Here is a 21673-nt window from a genome sequence, read left to right as displayed (position 1 = left end):
TTGCGCCAGCACCTGCTGAAGTTGAAGTGTTTTTGTCCTTGGGACCTTGCAGAAGAAGCAGAGCACTGGGAAGATGCAAGAGGTTCCTTAGCATCGCTAGTGAGTGATTCCAACAATAGTGGGTCAGGTTTTCTGCAACCCAGCGTGGTGGAGGAGGGTGAGAGTAGCCCAGCTAGGTCCCAGTATAGTGAGGAGGGTGTAGGGGCTTACTGCATGTCTCAGTGGAGCAGGAGTGAGTGTGAGACCGAGAGTCCCCAGACGCCCAAAGCCCTGCCTCAGAGCCTGGATGGTTTCTTTAGGGAACACCAGGGTGGGGACCTAAGCTTACCTGTTAGTCGACTTGAGGGAGATCTCCTAGTGTGTGGAGGACCTGGAGCATCTGTAAGCGGAGCTTCTATGGTTGTAGAGTCTGGCAGTACTGCTCCGGTAGGGAGAGTACAGAAGTCCAGTGAAAAGAGTGATTGGGGAGTGACATGTGAGTCCCCAGAAGTCCTGGAGTGCCAGGCAGTGATTCCACCAAAGGTTCTAGACCGAAGGTTGGAGGTCCAGGTCCAGGGTTTGCCTGGCCTGAAGGGTGGGAATACTGTAATCAGTGTCCTAACCAGTTCTTTCTCCAGAGGTACCGCCCCAGTTGGGAGGGAGCAGGACTCTGGAAGGGGGTGCAGAGGGTGGGAGAGCCCACCTCTGACCCCGGTACCACCTAAGGGGTTAAACCCTAGGTTGGGAGAATGGTGTTTAGAGGGTACCCCTCGAAAGAGGTGGAGGAACCCTAGGAGAAGAGGTACGGGGATGAGCGCCTTCCCTGAGACTCCTGGTCCACCTAAGGTTGTAGACCCTAGGCTGGAGAACCAGTGGCAGTCTAGCCCTGTCTTGCAGACAGGAAGAGTGGAAGATGGCTATTATGTGCCAGGGGTTACTACCCCCCACTTTGTAAGTAGGCAGGAACCAGTGGCACCTGGGTGGCCTAGGGCCTGGTCCTGGCCGAGGGCAGCTGGAGAGTACCAGTGGGGTAGTCCAGTTAGTCCCTACCATAATTTTAGAAAGAACCCCAGGGGTTCACCGTGGCGTAAAACAGGAGGGTGTCCCTGCAGTTGCGGGCCCGCGTCCGTGTTTTATCGCCCCAAGCAGGGAAGCCCATCACAGTGGTGATTGGTCTGCCCTGCGTTTTGGCTGGAAGGGGGTTGTGTTGGACTTGGCCCTTAAGGCAGGTTCACCCCTAATCTTTTTGCTTTTAGATCTGTGATCTGTATGGATGATTTTCTGGTCTGTGCGCACTTTTTCCCTGTGTCCCAGAGTAAAGTGCGTTCATGTAGTTAGGCTGGCCTGCTCTCCCATAGGAATGCATGGGGAATGTCTGTGTCCCTAGTAGTTCCTGATGCGTGGGGAGTGCATGCTCGAATTTGGTATGTGCGAGCTCGTGAGAATGAATGCTTCGCAATGGTGTATGTGGCATGAGTGTGTCATGTGTAGAAATGTAATTTCTAGGACTTGGCATATTAATGTAAAATATGCCTGCCGTGTGATTGGCTGGAGCTGGCTGGTGAGCCTGGCTCCAGGAAGGCTGGATGGGTCTGCCCGGTGGTGAGTGTGAGATTAGCATGTTGATGGCTTGGGAGGGGTGCACCTGGTCCCTGATGGGCCTGGACTTTCCCCACACAATGCTGGCTCCACCCCCTGTAGTGCGACTGATGTCCCTAGCCCTGCCAGTGAATAGAAAGGGTGGTTGAGGTAAACAGAGTACTTCAAAACCAGCTGCGACTGATTTTCCCCCACCCTGCACCCATGAGACAAAGGGAATTTACTGTATAAGAAGGGGCTGTGTCCCCATACAATTTGGTCCTTGGTTCTGTTTGTGGATTCTTGCCAGAGGGGGCTGCTGCTGCTGGGGCCAGTAGGACCGCCACTTGGACTGTCTCCCTGCCTGGAGACCCAGTGTGCTGGCTCTGGCCCTGCCTTGCCCCCCTGCCTGCCTCCAGACCCTGCTGGAGCTTGACTTTGTGCTTGGGGAGCGCTCTCCCTTGTCCCCAGCGCTGGGAGCGCTTTGTGTCTGCCTCTTAGCGCTGTGAGCGCTTTTCCCTGCCTGAGAGCGCTTTATTTGGCTCCTAGCGCTGTGAGCGCTTTATTTTTGTCCTGTGGCGCTTGGGAGCGCCTGTCCTTCATTGCTAGCGCTTAGAAGCGCTTTGTGTGCCGCCGGTGCCCACCCGGCATCTGCCCGTTCTGTTTTGCCGATTTTCGGCAGAGCAAGTGCCCACCTCGCATTGCCTTTTATTCGAAGGCCGGTGCCCACCCGGCATTGCCCCGTTGTGTTTATTTATTTCGAAGCCGGTGCCCACCCGGCATTGCCCCGAGATCACCGCCGCAGCCCAGGAGTGTGTGTTGCCCCTGCCGGGCCGCCGCGCTGCCTGCGACGACCCGGAAGTGCTCGTGTGCCCAGCCAATCACTGCGCGGCCCGGGAGAGGCGAACCGGAAGTCCCGCCCCCGGAGCCGAGCAGCAAGGAAGAGAGGCAGCCGGCCGGGCCCGAGGTTCCCCGTGAGGAGAGAGGAGCCCCGAGCCGTCGGAAAGGAGAGCCGCCCCAGCGAGACAGCCGGTGAGTGGGGCTCAGTGTTGAATCGGGGAGGAGGGCGTCGGGGCACATTGCCGGTGCCCGCCCCTCCCCGTCAGTGTGAGGAGCCCCGAAGCTCCTGGGGGTATTGCTTGATTCCCGAGTCCCCCGTGAGGGACTCCAACGATCCGGGCATTTCTGTTTCCTGGGTCCCCGAGAGGCTCAGATCGCCCATATTAGTTTTGAGAGTCCAGCGAGGCTCAGACCCGGCTCCATCGTTCTTTGAGCCCACGAGGCTCCCGGCCACATTGATTTAGAGCCTTAGAGAGGCTCTGGGGGCCTTCTTATTATTTTGAGAGCGCTGAAGCTCTAAATTGCCTATTTGCTTTGCGAGCCCCTGAGAGGCTCCTTGTCCACCTTTGTTCTTGAGCCCACGTGGCTCCAACGTTGGCTATCTGTGATTCACAACTGTCCAGCACTTTGTGGACAATTGCTATGTTTAGGCTTTGTGTTTGTGCTGCCTGCGCAGACCCCCTGACATTGAGACTCAGGGCATTCAGCCCCTTGCGAGGCCAGTTGGCCTGAGGGACAAGTTCGAGTGTTGTGCTATGTGCACCCTGCGCATTGTAATTTACTGATGTATGTGATTCTTGCGCAAAGGTTCTAACCTGCACCTCTGAATGTGTTTTAAATGCCTCATGTGCAATTGTTGATATCCCATTTTATGTTTATCCCCTTTGCTAAGAGTGACCTGCTTAGAGGATTGTTGATGTCCCATTTTATGTTTATCTTCTTTGCTGACCTGCTTAGGTGATTGTTTAGGTTTTCCTTCCCTTTGCTAAAAGTGACCTGCTTAGGTGATGGTATTCCTTCCTTAGGTCCTGATGATAAGGTCCTAGTTCCCTGGTTGATTTTCCTACAGTGTTTTAGGGTTGCGTAGGAGGTATTTACTCTTTACCAGTGATTACTGGTTGTGTGCTACATGTACTATTTTGGTGCTAATCATTATATGTTTACGTGCTAAGTGTATACCTACAAGTATTATTTTCTAACAAGTGCCTACCCCTGACAGTGGCCCATGTGGCCCTGTCCTGTACATAATCCCTTGTAAATTCTGCACGTGCCTCTGGCACATTGTAAAGTTTCTGTGTTATCTAATATGTTTTTACTATAATACAAAGGCTATTTTTTATATAACCTTGTGTGGAGTTTCCTTTGTGGTGGGCCTTGGGTGTTGTTGCTGGGGTGCGTGCGCAAATACTTAACTCATTCCGCCTCCAAGTTTAGCCTTCCTGCTCGCGCCACGTTACCTAGAGGGTGAGCAGGGGTTATCTTGGCGTGTAACTCCCTTGCCCTGACTTAGGAGTGGTGGTCTCTGACTGACTTTGGCGTGAGCCCTGGCCAGCCGGGGATCCCGTTTCTAACACTCACTATGCCACCCTAGTTTAGAGCCAGCCATAAGCAAATCAGTCTTGACCCTGCTCCTCATGGGAACAATCTAGCCCATATTGCCAATCCGGGTGGACCTGGCCAGGCAGTTCTGGCTGGACTGTTTCCGTGAGGCACAGGGTCAAGACTGATTTGCATATGGCTGGGTCCAAACTGGGGTGGTGTGGTGAGCAAAAGTGCGTTGGGTTTAACCCGCATCTCTTGACTAAGGGTTAGTGTTTGAAAAATATAAGCACAACATCCATCATCTTGTTGTTTTTGCTATGTTTGCCCTAAGTGGCCAAGGATATGCAAAGACATGAGTCCCTTGCTCGCTGTGCCACTGGTTTCATGCTAGCCTGGCTGATGAGGGACAATACCCCGAAACCGGTCCCAGGATGCTAGTTTTTGGTCCAGGGAGGAGCTGGCCTGGCATTTCGGGCTGGACTATTCCCATGGGGGGCAGGGTTAAGCCTGATTTGCATATGGCGGGCCAAACTGTGGTGGCACGGTGAGCAAAAGAACAATGGATTTAACCCAGATCTCTTGACTGGGGGTGAGTGTTTCAAAGGTTTCAGCACTCCATCCATCATCTTGTTGTGTTTGCTATCTTGTAGACAAGCTCCGCATCTCTGGTATTTTTTGGCACACCTGAAGCCCAGACCTATCAGATCACAGACTAAGTAGAGGAAAATGGGAAAAAAGCCGGCAGCCACTATTTCTACTATCACTTGTTGACTTTATGCTTATCTTTGACCATGTGAAGTGCTCCCCTGCCTTTTGGATAGGTTTACGCTATAGTAACGTCACATATATAGATGCATAATAAGCATCACCACTTAATGCAATCTGAGATCACTTCTGTTGGCCCAAGAAGGCTTCAATATGCTTTGTGTCAACAAGTTTGGACTATATACAGACTCTACATACACAGCTACCACTTTGCCAATTAAATGAGAGGTGTGTGTTTTAACTCCAGCACGCCACCCTTGTTCTATGCTATCTTTACAAACAGTAACATTCTTCATGCCAGTTAGGTTCAACGTCAAGTTATAGTTCCACTTTGTGTAATACTAAGATCTGCATAAGGAAGGGACTAGCTATACAGAGGACTCATTGCTGCTCTCCTACAACCACTGTCTATGTTTTGAGGTCTGTAGGGTTAGACTTTCCTGAAGGCTCATCCGTTTCTTGCCCATCTTCAGTATTATGCTTCATGAATTGGCCTTCTTGTGCGGTTCCCGGTATCTGGCATTCTTTCCTACAAGAAGTCACCGAAAACTAGAGTCTGCAGGCTTGTTGAAGCCTTGCAATGTTCATCCGTTCCCATTTGCATTTCCATTACCGTGCTTTTAATCCTTAATACCATCGTACACTTTCGTTTATTCTTTCATAAATATCTAGCAAAGAAAACTGGATACATTCTAACACCAGCAATATTTTACTCTGAGCTCAGTTATTAAAACGAAAAAATCAGACTATTTGCCTGCAAAACGCTCTGCTGGACAAAATCTGTTGTTATAGTTAGCTTGTATTGCTTCAAATAAATGTAGCAGAGGAGGCACTTTAAAATAACAGTTTCATGATAGTCAGCCAATCTTGGAAAGTTGATAACCTTTTAAACCAAAGTCACCCAAAGCAATATTTCGGTTACACTCAAATTTAGCTCTATTTTACATTTTTAAAATAGAAAGGTAGTTCGTTCACAGGTATACCTTATGGGCCTTCAGCTGATCACGCAAGTGACTGGAAGAATTCCATGATATCTGTCCATGCACCAGAATGTTGGCTTTCTCAATCCATTTAAGTATGAATTCGAGCATCTCTGTGTATTCCTCTAAATGTGTTGTGGCCTAGGACAGAAAATAAAAAACGACAAATATTTGTACGGCACAACAAATCTACTAGAATCCCTGGAATCTACAACCAAACGTGTACATTAAAAAACATAAATCCCATCGAATCCAGAATTACCTTAAATTAATAGAAGTTACAAGTGAGCAGCGACAAACAACTGTGGACTAATGCTTATGTAACTCCCCTGCAAATTCTATATAGATTACAACCAAACAATCGTCATTCGCTGGCAGAATGTTCATGTCACTGTCAAGGTAAACAGCACTAGTAGTTTGAGTAGTTGATCTTAATGTCTTGTTCTTTCCCCAGAAAAGTGACACCTGCTTATAATTCATTTAGTGTTCTTCACAAAACCTGAAAATGGAGCTAATTTTTGAGCCAAAGCCTCCTAAAAATTACCCACAGCTGTATACAAAATAATAACAGCATTAAAAGGACATTAATCTGTCTTTATCCTAGTGAACATTGTGGTGTCTATACCCATTGAAAATGCCCATCTTGTGCATTGTATTCCCCCATATTTTTGCCTTCTTAGCTGGACCGTTTTTGTTGGCCGTAGCAGATTACTCCTGCTACTCCTGCTATACAGTGGTAAAGTGCATGTGACCTTCTTTAAAACATGGTAAAATTGTCATATACCCAATTGGCACATTTAATTTTCTTATAAGTCCCTAGTACATGGCACTATGTTTATCGAGGGCCTGAAGAATAAAATGCTACAAGCGGGCTACATTAGTCATTGTGACAACCATTAAAGTAGCACTGTAATACATAATTACACCCCTGCCCTTGCAGCCTGTATCTGCAGCTTTTAATTGCAATTTCAACTTGGCAAAAGGAACATGTTGCCACTTCCAAATCGTCCTTTGTATCACTTATAGGCCACCCCTAAGGTAGGCTCTGAATGCCCTTAGGGCCAGATCCATGGAATTTGAAAAGTAAGCCATGTGTATTTAACGTTTTAAATGTTCTGGGAGTGCGAAACCTCTAACGTGTTTTTTCACTGCGACAAGGCTGGTTCTCCCATAGAAAAGCACGTAGCTACTTTATAATGCATGACCATGTATAACGTCAGTTCGGAAGCAGCCAGAAATGTGTTTCAAAGACTCATTTGAGTAGAATTCAAAATGCAACTTAATGGAAAAGTCAGATTTTAACTTGTTATTTTGAAAATGCCACTTATAGAAAGTTGTTACAGCAAACAAATGATGGACGGAATGGTGACAATGCAAACATTCTCCCCCAGTCAAAAGATCTGGGTTAAATCCATTGTTCTTTTTCCCACTACGCCACCCCAGTTTGGACCCAGCCATTTGCAAGTCAGTCTTGACCCTGCGCCCCATGGGAACAGTCAAGACCGCACTGCCAGGCTAGGTCCTCCCTGTACCAGAAACAAGAATCCTGGGACTGGTTTCAGAGTATGTCACCCTTCTTTAGCCAGGCTAGCTTGAATCAAGTGGCACAGTGAGCAAGGGACCCACTTCTCGGCATACCCATCCCACTTAGGATGAAAAGTGTTACAGAAAGTTGTCATTTTCTTGTCTAAGCCAGATGTGACCTTCAGCCAGTGTCCCTGGTCACCTTCATGTTAATGGGTCTCCTATGGTGTGATGTGAATTGTTCCCAGAGGGTGGAAAAAGGACCTGGGTTTGGGAAGGTGTGGGTCTTACTGACAGGATGGCTGGGGAGGGACTTTGCCCCTGCCTTGATCGCATTTCAAAGAGTAGCCAGGGTCTATACAAATAGAAGCCTGCCCTGGCACTGGAAGCAGCAGCACACATCTGGGCCGAACTGCCCTTTATTTAATTAGCCAGACTGAAGCCAAACCCAGGGAAAAGGGAGGAACTAACCTAAACCAGTTTTAGTATTAGACAAAGGCGTGTACCCTCACTTAAGCTGGACCCTGGGGATAAAAGGGGCAAGTGAGTACCTAAAATCAGAAAACTCCTGGATCTGTGAAGATCAGAAGGACTGACATGCTGTCTGAAGAGCCTGAGGGAAGATTGGACCTGCTTGCCGTAAGCTGCAACAGAAGTCAATCAGAGTACTTGTAAAGCGTGCTACTTACCCGTGAGGAGGGGGGGGGGGTGCTGCTACTGTTCGAAGAGCCAGGACTTGAGGAGAATTCTGAAGGCGAGTAGGTCTTGGGTCTGCCGTATATGGGTAGGGAGGGTGTTCCAGGTCTTGGCAGCGAGGTAGGAGAAGGATCTGCCGCCGGAGGTCGTATGTTGGATGTGGGGGATAGCGGCGAGGGCGAGGCTGGCGGAGCGGAGCTGGCGGGTTGGGGTGTGGAAGCTGAGTCTGCTGTTCAGGTAGGCTGGTCCGGCATTGTGGAGTGCTTTGTGTGCCTGGGTGAGGAGCTTGAAGGTGATCCTCTTGTCGACGGGGAGCCAGTGTAGGTCTCTCAGGTGGGGGGTGATGTGGCTGCAGCGGGGGGCGTTGATGATCAGTCGGGCGGTGGCGTTTTGGATGCGTTGTAGTCGTCGTAGGTGTTTGGCTGGGATTCCTGCGTAGAGTGCGTTGCCGTAGTCCAGTCTGCTGCTGACGAGGGCCTGTGTCACCGTTCTTCTTGTTTCGGTCGGGATCCACTTGTAGATCATGCGGAGCATGCGGCGGGTGTTGTAGCAGGGGGAGGAGACAGCGTTGACCTGCTTAGACATGGAGAGGGAGGAGTCGAGGATGAAACTCCCTGGGCTTCCGCTGGAGGGTCGGGACTTATTAGCACTTTGGCTAAGTCCCGACGCACCGGCGGAAGTCCAGGGAGTTTTGTCCTCTGTAGACAGGAGTACAAACTGAGAGGAAATACCTCTTACATATATCAGCACCTTAGCGCATGCTTCACATACAGGGCACTGATAATCACATAGATCCTTGTAACACCCCCACACATAGGTCCTGAAAAATGCCAGTTTAATAAAAAGGCCTGGCTGAAACTAGTCGACCACACTGGACGTGGGAGACCATAAGTCAACCCCTACACGTCCCAAGCCTTTGTTTTTAACCTCTGCCTGGGGTCCACCAATAAAGTAACCGTTAGGGACCCCAAGGACAGAATTTAAAAATCTCACGCAACACATCTGGACAGCACACTCACCTTCCAAAAAAACCCAGCTCCGCAGTAACCTGGCGTTGCAGCACACCTGAGGCACACTCGGTGCCTCGGGTGGGGCTCGATGATGAAGCATGCCACCAACTAGGTTGGTGGGTTAGGGCCTTCATACTAAACCAAATGGTTTCCCATGTAGACACATAGCACACAGACATAGCTAGTTCTCTTTGCTTAACCAACATTTAAGGACTGACTTGAAATGAGACTTTTACCTCAGATACACTTGGCAGCTATGAATGTGCACACACCAGCAGCAACAACTTCAAGTAGGATGGCAAAAGTGCAGAAAAGCAGTGGAGCGTATGTTTAAAGCATCAAGTTTCAGGGGTCTTGTAGGAAAGTAGGATCTGCTTCTTATGGTTACCCCCACTTCTTGCTTGATGCCTCGCCGTTTTTGACTAGTCTTACTGGGATCCTGCTAATCAGGACCCCAGTCTATCTGCTTTCTCCCTTAAATTGACATACCTGTACTTTGGTACACTGCAGATTGGATACTGGGTTACCCTTATCAGTCCCTAGTATATGGTACCCATGTACCTAGGGCATAGGTACCCAATAGGCCTCCCATGGGCTGAAGCATACATTATGCCACCCCTGAGAGGCCATGCAAAATGGAACTCTAGGTCTGCTGCTGCTCTGCTATGGCTACTGTAAGATGGTGCTTGCACCACTTACTATAGATATAGATTCACTATATCTATTGGTCACTACACTTAAAACTTATAAGTCTCCCCTATAGCATGCCTTAACAATCCTGGAGGCAGGGTGCTGGGTTTTATGTGAGAGGGTGCCACTGCATGAGCAGGGCCTCTCTGCAGCCTTCGGAGATTATTCTCCCGGGTTGTCTGTGACTCAACCGGACATATAGGTAGAGGTGCATTATAACCTCGCCGTAAATGCTATCTCGAAAACAGCTGCATAGAAACATATTGTGTTTGGTATCAAACACCTTGGAATCATACCTCCACACCAGTAACTGGTGAGGGAGGTATGATTCCACCCTTCAGAAGCGAGCTTCGTGTGGTCACTGGTCTAACCTGTGCCAGCCTTCGCGACCCGGACAGGACAAAATGGATGCTGCTGACTAGCGACACATATCTGGCCCACTGTTGCTGAGCCAAGCTCAAGCAGAGGAAGGCAGCCCAAAAGGCATCCTGTCACAGGGAGGTTTGACCACCTCCCAAACAGGGTTTAGTGTATTGGGGCTGGGTGGGTGCACTCTGAGAGTGCCTAAAAGTCTGAACAAAGGGCCCATTTGGTATGCCTGCGCATAGTCCAGCTAAAACCAGTTCTGGGAGCCATTGGCTTCTGCTCTGGCGCAAAAATGGACAAAGGACATGGGTGTAGCCACCCCTCTGCCCTACCCCTCCCCTAGGAGGCTCCCCATAATCTATCCAACCATCTCTCGTGGGTATAAAAAGGCTTACCTGGCTGTAAGATTTTAGATTTCACAAGGACAAGATTCTACAAGAAGAAGCCACTGATATTCGACCGTCTGGACACTCTGAACTTCGCTGGACCTCGACTGGGCTCGACTTCGTCCCACTTTCTGTCCGAAGCTTAGTTTGTGCCTTTACTCCATACAGGCTCCGTGCAGGACCTGTGGTGCACTTAAGACAACTGAAGAATCTCCCTTAGAGAGAAGGAGTCACTCCCCTGCATTCACAGGCACCTAACCACAACTGTCGGTCTGCTGCTCCTGAGCTTCTGTGGACTCCGAAGATTTCAGCAACACAGGAGGTGGGTTTCTGAAGGACCCTGAGGTCGATCTGCCCTCTCAACCGAGTTTGAGGCCAGTATCCCTCCTGAGGACTGCATAACCTGAATGCCTGTGCACCGTGTCCATTTGCAGTTGCATATGTTTGTTTGCGATTCCATAGCGATTCCATAGCTTGTGCATTGGACTCCATGTAGTCCTGACCCGTGGGCTGGTGCTTTGCAACCTTGTTCAAGGTCCCCTCGCAACTCCTGGTCATTCGGCCTGTGGGTCCTCCTGAGGGTCATCTTGATTGCTCGTGGGCTTTCCTGGTTGCTCCATATGTGTCCTGACTCCCGACTGCTTGGTGAGTCCCCTGAACCTTGCTGGTCCACACAGTAACCTGTTTGACCTTCCTGTGTGGGTTGCTTTTGCCAAGGCTTGTTGATGCTCCAGCCAGACACCGACCTCTTAGCACTCGACATCCTTCGTGGGACAGCTCGCATCTGGCTCCTGGTCATCCTCGATGTATCCTGGTCCTCGTGGCTGCAGAGTCAAGCAACCCTTCTTCGCACCTGAAGCACCTGACATCTGTGGGCATTCGTCTCCCGAGCCCCTGGTCACTCTGAAGTGACCCAGGCTATGTCCCCTCAGCTTTCAGGTTCCTTGCTTCCAGAATCCAGGCTTGGATTCCACTGGACACTTTTTCACCTTCACGGCAGCAGTACTTGTTCATATCCTTCCATAGAGAACGCCAGCAGTTTCCGACACCACTTCAGACCAATGAACCCGGCTCCCCTGGGGATAGGTAACTCTGGTACTACGGTATCCACAGGGTGGCTCTCCAACCTATTAAATTACAAAGGGTTTGCTCGAAGTCCTCCTAGAAGGGTCCTTAAACTGTAACTTTCCAACCGTGACTTTCCCATAGAGTTGTATGGAGCACACTTATGTGTTTCCTCACTGCACCCGTTCTCTTTGGGCTCCCTGTGTCATCACTCTGGGTGGTTCCCTGGGGTCCCAGCGATTGCACGTGCACGAGGCACTGTCTCTAGTTGAGTTGTGATTGTTATACCACTATTTCAGTATAAGGTTTGGTCTCCCATGGTGCCCACTGTGTACTGTGCTACTTAAAACTGTTCTATTGATCTCGTGTTGTGTGCTTTGTGTTCTATCCTCGTGTAGAGGATAGTAGAGTGTGTTATTTGAATAAATACATATTTTTATATAACTACTGTGTTCCCCTTCATTTAGTCATTCAGGAGGTGATATTCTGGTAAAACAAGCTGCTTTACATTCCTTCACGATTAAGCCTGAAGGCTGCTTTCCACAGCTACCACTAGGATAGCTTTCTAAAGGTTATCTTTGACCTCATACATCATAAGGGTCGTTTGGACTAGTGCAATGTGCCCACTTTAATTAGTGCACAGCATATATCAGGCCAACTTTATCACAGGCCTTACAGTTCAGGGCAACAAAATAATCTGCTGTAAATTCAAAATGTAAAAGGTTTCACAAGGTGCTATGCTGTTGGCAAGGTTGATTGGCCGTGCAATGCTATAATATTCAGTACATGAAGGACCCACAGCTATGTACAGGAATTTGTTTATTAAAAAACTTGAATGTAGCATTCTTAATTTTTAATCCATTACTAGTCGAGTAAACCAGAGTCATGACAGGGTGAGTGTCAGGGTAATGAGATGTGAGAGAGAGTAATGAGATGAGTGAGAGTTCAATGCACAGACTTTCTATGCTTACAACAGTCTAACATAGGTCCATTAAACACACTGCCAATGGGAAGGCACTATATATCTTCCATTACTTCTTTTTAAATCAAATATGTGAAAGATGGAGGTGGAGTAAGACATGGCTCCTGAATATCAGCCACCCAATCCTATCAAATCAGCACCCCACAGGGCCCCAGGCCGACATCACCCACCAAACCAGTGAGCGCTACTGCTGTTAGAGCAATCTGATGACCTGGAATACGAAGTTGCTTCCTAGTCCCATTGGCGTCTCTTGATTCATTAGCAAGTGCGGCACCCCCAAGCACCAGGATAGCGGATGCATATGCCTAAGCTGGGAAACTTGTTCCCTCCGGCCTCGAATGCTCAATGGTGTGGAGACGCGCTTGTGAAGAATTGCCACCACAAGTACCTTGCTGTGGGCCCTACCCCAACGGTGGCCCAGCTCTAAGAGGCCCAGCCAGAGAATAAAGAGGCGTCCTGCACAGAACAGACCGGCCCGCGTGTACCAGAGAATGCCAATACTGCAACAGGTTGCACCCCCAGAGAGCAGGGTAAGCCCTCATCGCTCAGCCCCATAATAACTCCTTTTCCGCTCTTGGCGCCAACTCTCCAGGGCCTTCCTCAGTGCTTAGACTGTGCCCCACAGCGCCAAAACTCACTGAAGGTGGTCTGGGCCCCCTTGTGCTCTTGGTATTTGTACTTGCTGCCTGCCCCCACAAATGACGCTCCCAGGCACATGGCTGGGCAGAGTCGCGGCCATTAAAATGAACACATTACAGAGCATTCATTACCTTTTCCAAGCCCTACAGCTGACCCTGTCTTAACATACACGCTGCTCAATGCAGGTCAATATTAATAGGTTATTTGAGGGGGAAAGAAACCTCGCCTTCACAAACATCTTATATACCATTTACAAGTAAGAGTGGCCTTAGAATGCCCTCCTTACTGTGGTAATATCAGGCTTCTCAGCTACGATTCTTAGTAGAATGGAGCAGGCCACTTGAGAAGCACTGGTGCTTCATGGACCAGGCACTGGCATGTTCACACATCTGGAAGGAACCCTGGCTTCCTCAAAAACATAAGGCTTGGGGATTCTACTGTTCTATGGTCACAACCTCTGTCATTCAAGTATGGGATGCAGTGGCAACCAAAGCAGGGTTAATGTCCTTCCCTTCTCCAATACACCTATCCCCACTAAGCCAGAGTTCACTCCAGGGCTTCAACCCGATCGGTTCCAACGTTGGCAGGATGGCGGCTGTAAGTGGATTGGCTGCATGTTTGACTCTCAAGGGATAATTCCCTTTGACCAACTAAAAATAGATTACGACTTGGTGGAGCCGGCCTGTATCAATATCTTCAGGTTTGCTACTGGGTGATGCAGCCCTCCATCTAAACCCATGCAGATAGACCCTTGACTCCTTTTGAGAAATGGTTAACACTTAAGAAAAACGACAAGTGACTCATCACCAAGTTGTATACCATCCTTTGCCATGGGGAGACTACCATTACTTTTTGGGAAAGGGGGTGGGGGGTGAGGAGGGGGAACAGAATAGGAAGAATGCTCTCTGATGAGGAATGGGCTGATATTTTCCATGAAGCCCGTCACACTGAGCACAAAATGTTCAGTACAGAAGCTGCATACAAAATTGTGTCCATCTGGTACCCGACCTCTGCACAATTCGACTCCTGGAACTCTGAGCTCTCTAAGGAATGCTGGATGGGTTGTGTGGGGTAGGGTTAGCTACTCCACCTTCTATGGCACTGCCCCAAACTCATTCGCTTTTGGACCAGGTCGTAGATGACATCGACAGTGTGTTCGAGCTTCGATCCCTTGGTTTCCAGCATACGCAATCATTGGGCTGCCTGATCCACTCTCGTTCCCACTACACTTGCGTCAAGAGAAGCACATGGCATTAGCTTTAGGTGCCGCACACCAGGTGATCCCTGCTCTATGGGGAACTGACAGGAGCCCACGATACATATCTTGGTTACACTAACTCTGGTTCATTTTGGGCATGGAAAAGTTGTTGTTGACAGTGGACCAGAGACCAGACGATTATGCCATATAGGGGGCTCCCTTCATACACCTTCTATCTACTGAATTCAATGAACTAACATGCCCAACCCACCTGAAATTACTTTGGCAGTTGCCCCCAACCTCCCCCCTTTCGACTACTACCTCCACCTAAACACCCTGAGACACCAGCCCCTACACCCGTTGATTTATGACACAATGAACTCCCACCACTGACCACTCAATTACACATGATGAAGGGATGGGGGGGCAGGGGGTTTGTTCTTGAGGTTTCTCATGTTTTCTTATGGTTAACTGCTTCAGTACCACTGCTGGCCCCAAAGTTGTAGGCGAGACGCTGTGTATATATTCTTACCTGGCTATAGCATGTTGCGGGCCCCTTGGGGTTGTAGGCACTTGGTTATGTTACAACTTTACTGCGCCATCAATAAAAAGAATGAATCCATAAATTAAATATGTGCTTTCTAACAATCAATACATGAAAGCAACATGTGCTGTAAACACTAGAATGATACAGATTTGTCTATTTTGAATGGTAAGGTAGCTGACAAAATACTGATAAGCACAGATTTCAAGTTTTGGAAACTATGGAAACACACTACGGAAATCCACAAAAATAAACACAAAAACAGGAGAGCCTACTGACGGGGTTTGTACAATAGCTTCCTTAATGCAGTTTAAAAGATGTATAAAAACAAAAATCTTTTGCTGTTGTGCTTAGGTATCTATAACCCTTATAACAGTATTATCCTGAAATGTAATGTCAGATTTGATTTAGTTGCAATGCATTTGTCAGCTCTACGTGATATCTGTAGGCCGCCCAAAATTCTTTTTTTATCCAGCTCTATTGTGCATTTGGAGTGGTTACTGCATTCAGATAGGACCCATGGGGTAGAAATCCATGATTCTTGAAGTATTATTATGTCATGAGATGTTAGTCAGTTTAGGAAATCACTGTAACCTGCATTTTGAGGAATCCCTACCATGTTCCAGGAAATGTTTGAGGCCTTTGTCACCCCCCACCAGATAGAAATCCTCATTTACTGTGGTTTGTTCCTAGACAGTCTATTTTGCCTAGAGTATTATGCGCAGTGCTGGTGAACAAGTTACTTACCTTCGGTAACGCTTTTTCTGGTAGATACACTATCTGCCTGTGGATTCCTCACCTTGTGAATATCCCCTTGCGTCAGCAACATTCGGAAATTCTTTTGTAGCTTTGCGCCGACGTGGACATCGGCGTCAGAAAATGCCAATGCGGCGCTGGAGCCGGCATAAAGGGCATAAAGGGCGCAGGAGCATAGGTCTGGGGAACACCCAGACTAAACGCCATGGGACCCGTGGGACCAGCAGGAGCCCCAGTGGGGTACATAGCCCTGGAGTATATTCCGAACATAGCATTCAGGAACTGCATCGGATCATGACCTGGAGCCGGAAAGGCTGGGTATGAACCCTCGGGCCGCTCTTGAGGGCGTGGAGTCGATACGACGTCGACCTCCTCTTCGGGCTGGGGCACCAGAGTCGATGGACTCGCAGGCAACGGAGCCTCTCCCTCACCAGCCACCTCGTCCTCACCTTCATCCTCCCGACCTGAAGGATGGGACGGAACCGGAGATGGATTCGGTAACTGCCTCGGTGAACCTGGCGAATTCTCATGCAACACTTCACCCTCGGAGTCCTGCTCTTCCGGAGCCGAAGACACCACTACCTTCTCAATCAGCTTCACCTGTGACCTCGGCTTTGAACCTGAGTCCTTCCTCGAGTGACGCCGGTACTCATGGATCCTCTTCTTATGTTTCTTCTTTGAAGATCTCGAAGCATGGGCCGAGGACGAGTCCGAGCGCGACCTCGAACAAGACCTTGACCTCGATCGCCGAGTTCGCGACCTCGAACTTTTCTTCTCCTTTCTGCTTTTAAGTTTTGCCACGAGAAGCTTGGTTTCTCTCTCCCGAAGGGCCTTTGGCGTCATCTTCTTGCAAGACAGGCAGTCTTCGACGTCATGGTCGGAGCTAAGACACCATACGCAGCATTCATGTGGATCTGTAATGTACATGGTTTTGCCACATTCCCCACAAGCTTTAAACCCGGTCTTCTTCGAAGACATGTCGAGAGAGAAGACAATGAAGCACAATTATATAACAAAGTAACAAGGTTACTGCAATAGCTACGGACGATCCCTAAAACCGTTAGCGTCGACGACGCGGAAAAAAGGGAACTGATGTCATCACGCCGGCGTGGGCCTAATATGGTGTCAGTGACGTCAGGGAGTCGCGCGCGATGCCGTGCCTCTATGACGTCGTCCACGTCGGCGCGAAGCTACGAAAGAATTTCCGAATGTTGCTGACGCAAGGGGATATTCACAAGGTGAGGAATCCACTGGCAGATGTATCTATCAGAAAAGTTGGTGCATGTATTCTTCTGTTCCTTGAGACGTTGTTTTCCACTTGGCTGTCTGCATTTCCTGCTACAACTGCGTTAAGTTGCCTGTTTTCTGGGTCAATCTTCTCAGTTTAGTGTTCTGTACTATTGCTGACCAAAAACTTCCCTGGTTAGATTTAGTTTGGAGGAATTTCAACGTTGTTATCCAACCCTTTCCCTACTGCTGCACGGACCCGGGATGGGAATAGTAAATCTTACCCATTCGAAGTCCAACTCTTTCCCTACTATTGCACAGACTGGAGTGGGAATAGCAAATGTAACTCCTTTGAAGTCCAACGCTTTCCTTACTGCTGCACAGATTGGAGTGAGAATAGTAAATATTTTCCTTCAGAAGTCCAATGTTTTTCCTACTGCTACACAGACTGAAGTGGGAATAGTAAATCCTACCCTTCTGAAGTCCAACTCTTTCTCTACTGTTGCACAGACTTGAGTGAGAATAGCACATTTAATCAGTCCAAAGTTGAATGCTTTCCCTACTGTTGCACAGATTGTAGTGGGAATCGCAAATCTCACCCCTCCGAAGTCCAACCATTTCCCTACTGTTGAACAGACTGGAGTGGGAATAGTAAATGTTACACCTCTGAAGTCCAGCTCTTTCCCTACTACTGCACAGATTGGAGTGGGAATAGCAAATTTAGCCCCTCCAAAGTTTAATACTTTCCCGACTGGAGTGGGAATAGTCAATTTAACCCCTTCAAAGTCCAACGCTTTCCCTACTGCTGCACATACTGCTGAGGCCATAGTAAATATTACCCCTTCGAAGTCTATCGCTTTCTCTCCTCTTGCAGTGACTAGAGTGGGAATACTAAATATTCCTCTCTGAAGTCCAACGCTTTCCCTACTGTTGCACAGACTGGAGTAGGAATAGTAAATCTTACTCCTCTAAAGTCCAACTACTCTAAAGTAAATATTACCCCTCCGAAGTCCAGAGCTTTCCCTACTCTTGCACAGACAGAAGTCAGAATAGTAAATCTTACTCCTCTGAAGTTCAATGCTTTCCCTAATGCTGCACAGACTGGAGTGGGAATAGTAAGTCTTACCCCTCCGAAGACCAATGCTTTCCCTACTCTTGCAAAGACTGGGGTGGGAATAGTTAATGTTACTCCTCTGAAGTCGAACGCTTTCCCTATTGTTGCAGAGACAGGAGCTGGAATAATAAATTGAACTCCTTCGAAGTCCAACGCTTTCCCTACTGTTGCACAGACTGGAGTAGGAATAGTACATTTTACCCCTCTGAAGTCCAATGCTTTCCCTACTGTTACACAGACTGGAGTAGTAAATGTAACCCCTTCAAAGGCCAACTCTTTCATTACTGATGCACAGACTGGAGGTGGAATAGTAAATCTTACCCTTTCTAACTCCAATACTATCCCTACTGCTGACCTGCTTGGTGGTAAAGTAAATGTAAGCCCACGCCTTAACTACTGTTAAATAAACTGGAGTGGGTATAGTAAAGCTATTATTCCCAGACTACAATACTTTTCTTAATATTGTTTAAATATATCTATTATTATTTGTTTATTTTTTAACTATATATATGTAAATGTAAATTGATACTTGTATAGCGCACTACTCACCCGCAAGGGTCTCAAGGCGCTTGTACGAATACCGCTGTGGAACCCATCCTGGCTTTCCCTGCGAGGCATCCACTCCTGGGCACCCCCAAGGTGGAGGCCAGGCATCCTTAGCGTTGTGAGGGCCGTGGTGGAGATTAAGCAAGCTATTGCCCAGAGTTGCAGAGTGTTATCAGGTCCGTGGAATTTTTGAGCCCAAAACCCACGAGGCGGGGAATTGAACCCTGGTCCCGGGCTAGACCTCTGCATCAGGGTCTGCCGCTCTAATCATTGAGCCACACTTCTCTTTATAAGTGTGATCAAGCTCGAGTGTGGCGAGTGAAACGCGTTATAACAGGCACTATGCCTGTATATTTGTGGATGATCTCTAAATAAATCTGCACTGCTTTCTTCACAACATTGGAGTTGTTTGGAGTCTTCTTGACGTCTCTTTTGAAGATTGCAGAGGTCCGTGCCTGAGCGTTCTGCCAGGATCGGCAGGCAGGCAGAAAGTTGGTGTACGATATATATATTATAAAATATATATATATAGATATATAATATATACATATATATATTTTTTAAATATTATTTTTATTAAATGCTGTTACATCATAAGTATATATAAACATAGGCACAAGTATATGTGTGTGTGTTTCGTATACTTCACAATGAAAGCATGCATTCCGAGCGGAAAGCATTCTGGCAATGTGAAAAGCAGGGGTGCAGTTCATCCCGGCACCCCAAGGTGCCTGCCACCGGGTGCAGTGTTCCACAGAGGGGCACAATAGGTGCCCCCAGGCTGTCATTCAGCAGCCTTGCACCCATGGGGGCCCTACTGGGGGCCCCCAAAGACAGTTTCTGACTGCCTTTTCGTGCCGGACAAACTGGCACGTAAAGGCAGTGAAAAACTGCCATCGTACTCCCTCGGTCACAAAGAGGCGGCCGGGGGAGTACTGAGGGATTTCCGGACGGCGGACAGGCTCTCCAAGCCTGTCGTCTGCAATTCGGAAATCCGAGTCGGATTGCTTTCCAACCGAGCCCATCAGAATGGCTCGGTCGGAAAGGAATCCGTGCGACACATTCCGGTTCGGTCGGAAGGGCTCCGACCATCGGTCGGAACCCTTACGACTGAAATCGGAATCAGCCCCATTGTTGTGTCCAATATTCTCTAAGTGATCTGTTTTCCTGCACATTATTTGATTATTTTTGCCATTGGGGAATTAGTGACGAAACATGGGAAATCTTCTTTTGGTTTTTCAAACTGAGAAACATATTGACAGCTCTCAGTCACTATCTACTCTACTTCTGTTGTTTATTGCCATCTGCCTATTGCTGCCTATTTCACCACTTTGCTGCTAGACTGTTAGGCTTTAGTGTAAGACTGTTAAAGTAGTTTTGCTGTTATCTACTTTTTCTTATTTTAACTGGGGATTAAGTAAAACTGGATTTGGTTGGGTAAGGCACAAACCCAACTGTCCTCTCAGAGCTCTGCGTTTTTTCAATCAAAAAAGTAGAATAGTTGAACTATTTTTCCTTGCTGTGGCACAAATTCAAAGAAGTAGAACAGTTTTTAATACACATTTTCACGACAAGTGGCAGGTTCTGGGTTTTATACCCTTACAGCAGTGAAAAAAGATGCTCGGGACTGCACCCGCAAAACCCCCCAAAAATGCCCAAAATTATGCCACATAGTGATGAAGATGAAAAGATTTAGTGGGCGGAAGAGGGCCTGAATTACACTCATCTAGGCTAGACATGTGCACATAACGAAAGTAAGAGGATTTGATACAAATAATAACAAATAAATAAAAGCACAAACATGTCAGATTGCAGGCCGACTACCAGATAAGAGGTTTGGCTTCCCCGCCTCTTACCCTAGAGCCTCTGCTTTCTGCTATTCGTTCCCAACTCAAATTTGATCTCACCAAAGGCATGCTTGTCTGCAGCTATCTGACTAGAGTCACCCTACACTGTATTTAGTCAAAAACAGCCCAACGAGCTCCAGGTGAATGGGCAGTGGTGGTAAATAGCTGTGGCTGAGTTGATGAATGGATGCTTTGTGTGAGAATGTGACCAGCTTGCCTCCACTACTCCCACTGTCTTGTTTAGCCAACCAGATGCCTAACATTGGCTGGGGATGCTCAGACGTGGGTCCCAGGCACTCCACACCACTGGAGTCAAGCTAGCCGGGCTGATGAGAGGTGTTACCTCGAAACCGGTCCGGTCCTCGGATGCTTGATTCCGTTCTGGGAAGGACATGGCTTTTGTAGTTCGGACTGGACTGTTCCCATGGGGCACAGGGTCAGAGCTGATTTGCATATCGCCATTGTCTAACCCAGGGTGGTGTGGAGTGCAAAAAAACGATGGATTTGGGCCCAGATCTTTGGACTGGGGTGAATGTGTGACATTGATCCACATTCGGTCCATCACCTGTTTTGTTTGCAAATTCCGCCCTAAGTGCGCTGGGGATGCTCAGACGTGGGTCCCAGGCACTCCACACCACTGGAGTCAAGCTAGCCGGGCTGATGAGAGGTGTTACCTCGAAACCGGTCCGGTCCTCGGATGCTTGATTCCGTTGTGGGAAGGACATGGCTTTTGTAGTTTGGACTGGACTGTTCCCATGGGGCACAGGGTCAGAGCTGATTTGCATATCGCCATTGTCTAACCCAAGGTGGTGTGGAGTGCAAAAAAACGATGGATTTGGGCCCAGATCTTTGGACTGGGGTGAATGTGTGACATTGATCCACATTCGGTCCATCACCTGTTTTGTTTGCAAATTCCGCCCTAAGTGCGCTGGGGATGCTCAGACGTGGGTCCCAGGCACTCCACACCACTGGAGTCAAGCTAGCCGGGCTGATGAGAGGTGTTACCTCGAAACCGGTCCGGTCCTCGGATGCTTGATTCCGTTCTGGGAAGGACATGGCTTTTGTAGTTCGGACTGGACTGTTCCCATGGGGCACAGGGTCAGAGCTGATTTGCATATTGCCATGTCTAACCCAGGGTGGTGTGGAGTGCAAAAAAACGATGGATTTGGGCCCAGATCTTTGGACTGGGGTGAATGTGTGACATTGATCCACATTCGGTCCATCACCTGTTTTGTTTGCAAATTCCGCCCTAAGTGCGCTGGGGATGCTCAGACGTGGGTCCCAGGCACTCCACACCACTGGAGTCAAGCTAGCCGGGCTGATGAGAGGTGTTACCTCGAAACCGGTCCGGTCCTCGGATGCTTGATTCCGTTCTGGGAAGGACATGGGTTTTGTAGAT

General features: G+C 48.4%; 1 protein-coding gene across 1 annotated transcript in view; it reads right to left on the bottom strand.

Moving 5' to 3' along the window:
- The window catches only part of SYNE1 (spectrin repeat containing nuclear envelope protein 1), a 2319318-nt gene that overhangs the window by 845706 nt on the left and 1451939 nt on the right, over positions 1-21673 (bottom strand). Inside the window, exon 87 of the mRNA XM_086926873.1 lies at positions 5688-5825. Coding sequence (XP_086782999.1) covers positions 5688-5825 — 138 coding nt within the window. The remainder of the gene's footprint in view (positions 1-5687; positions 5826-21673) is intronic.

The sequence above is a fragment of the Lissotriton vulgaris genome, chromosome 6 (assembly GCF_964263255.1).
Source record: "Lissotriton vulgaris chromosome 6, aLisVul1.2, whole genome shotgun sequence".
Taxonomy (NCBI): domain Eukaryota; kingdom Metazoa; phylum Chordata; class Amphibia; order Caudata; family Salamandridae; genus Lissotriton; species Lissotriton vulgaris.
The sequence above is the reverse complement of the archived record's forward strand: the minus strand, read 5'-3'. Positions and strand labels throughout refer to the sequence as shown.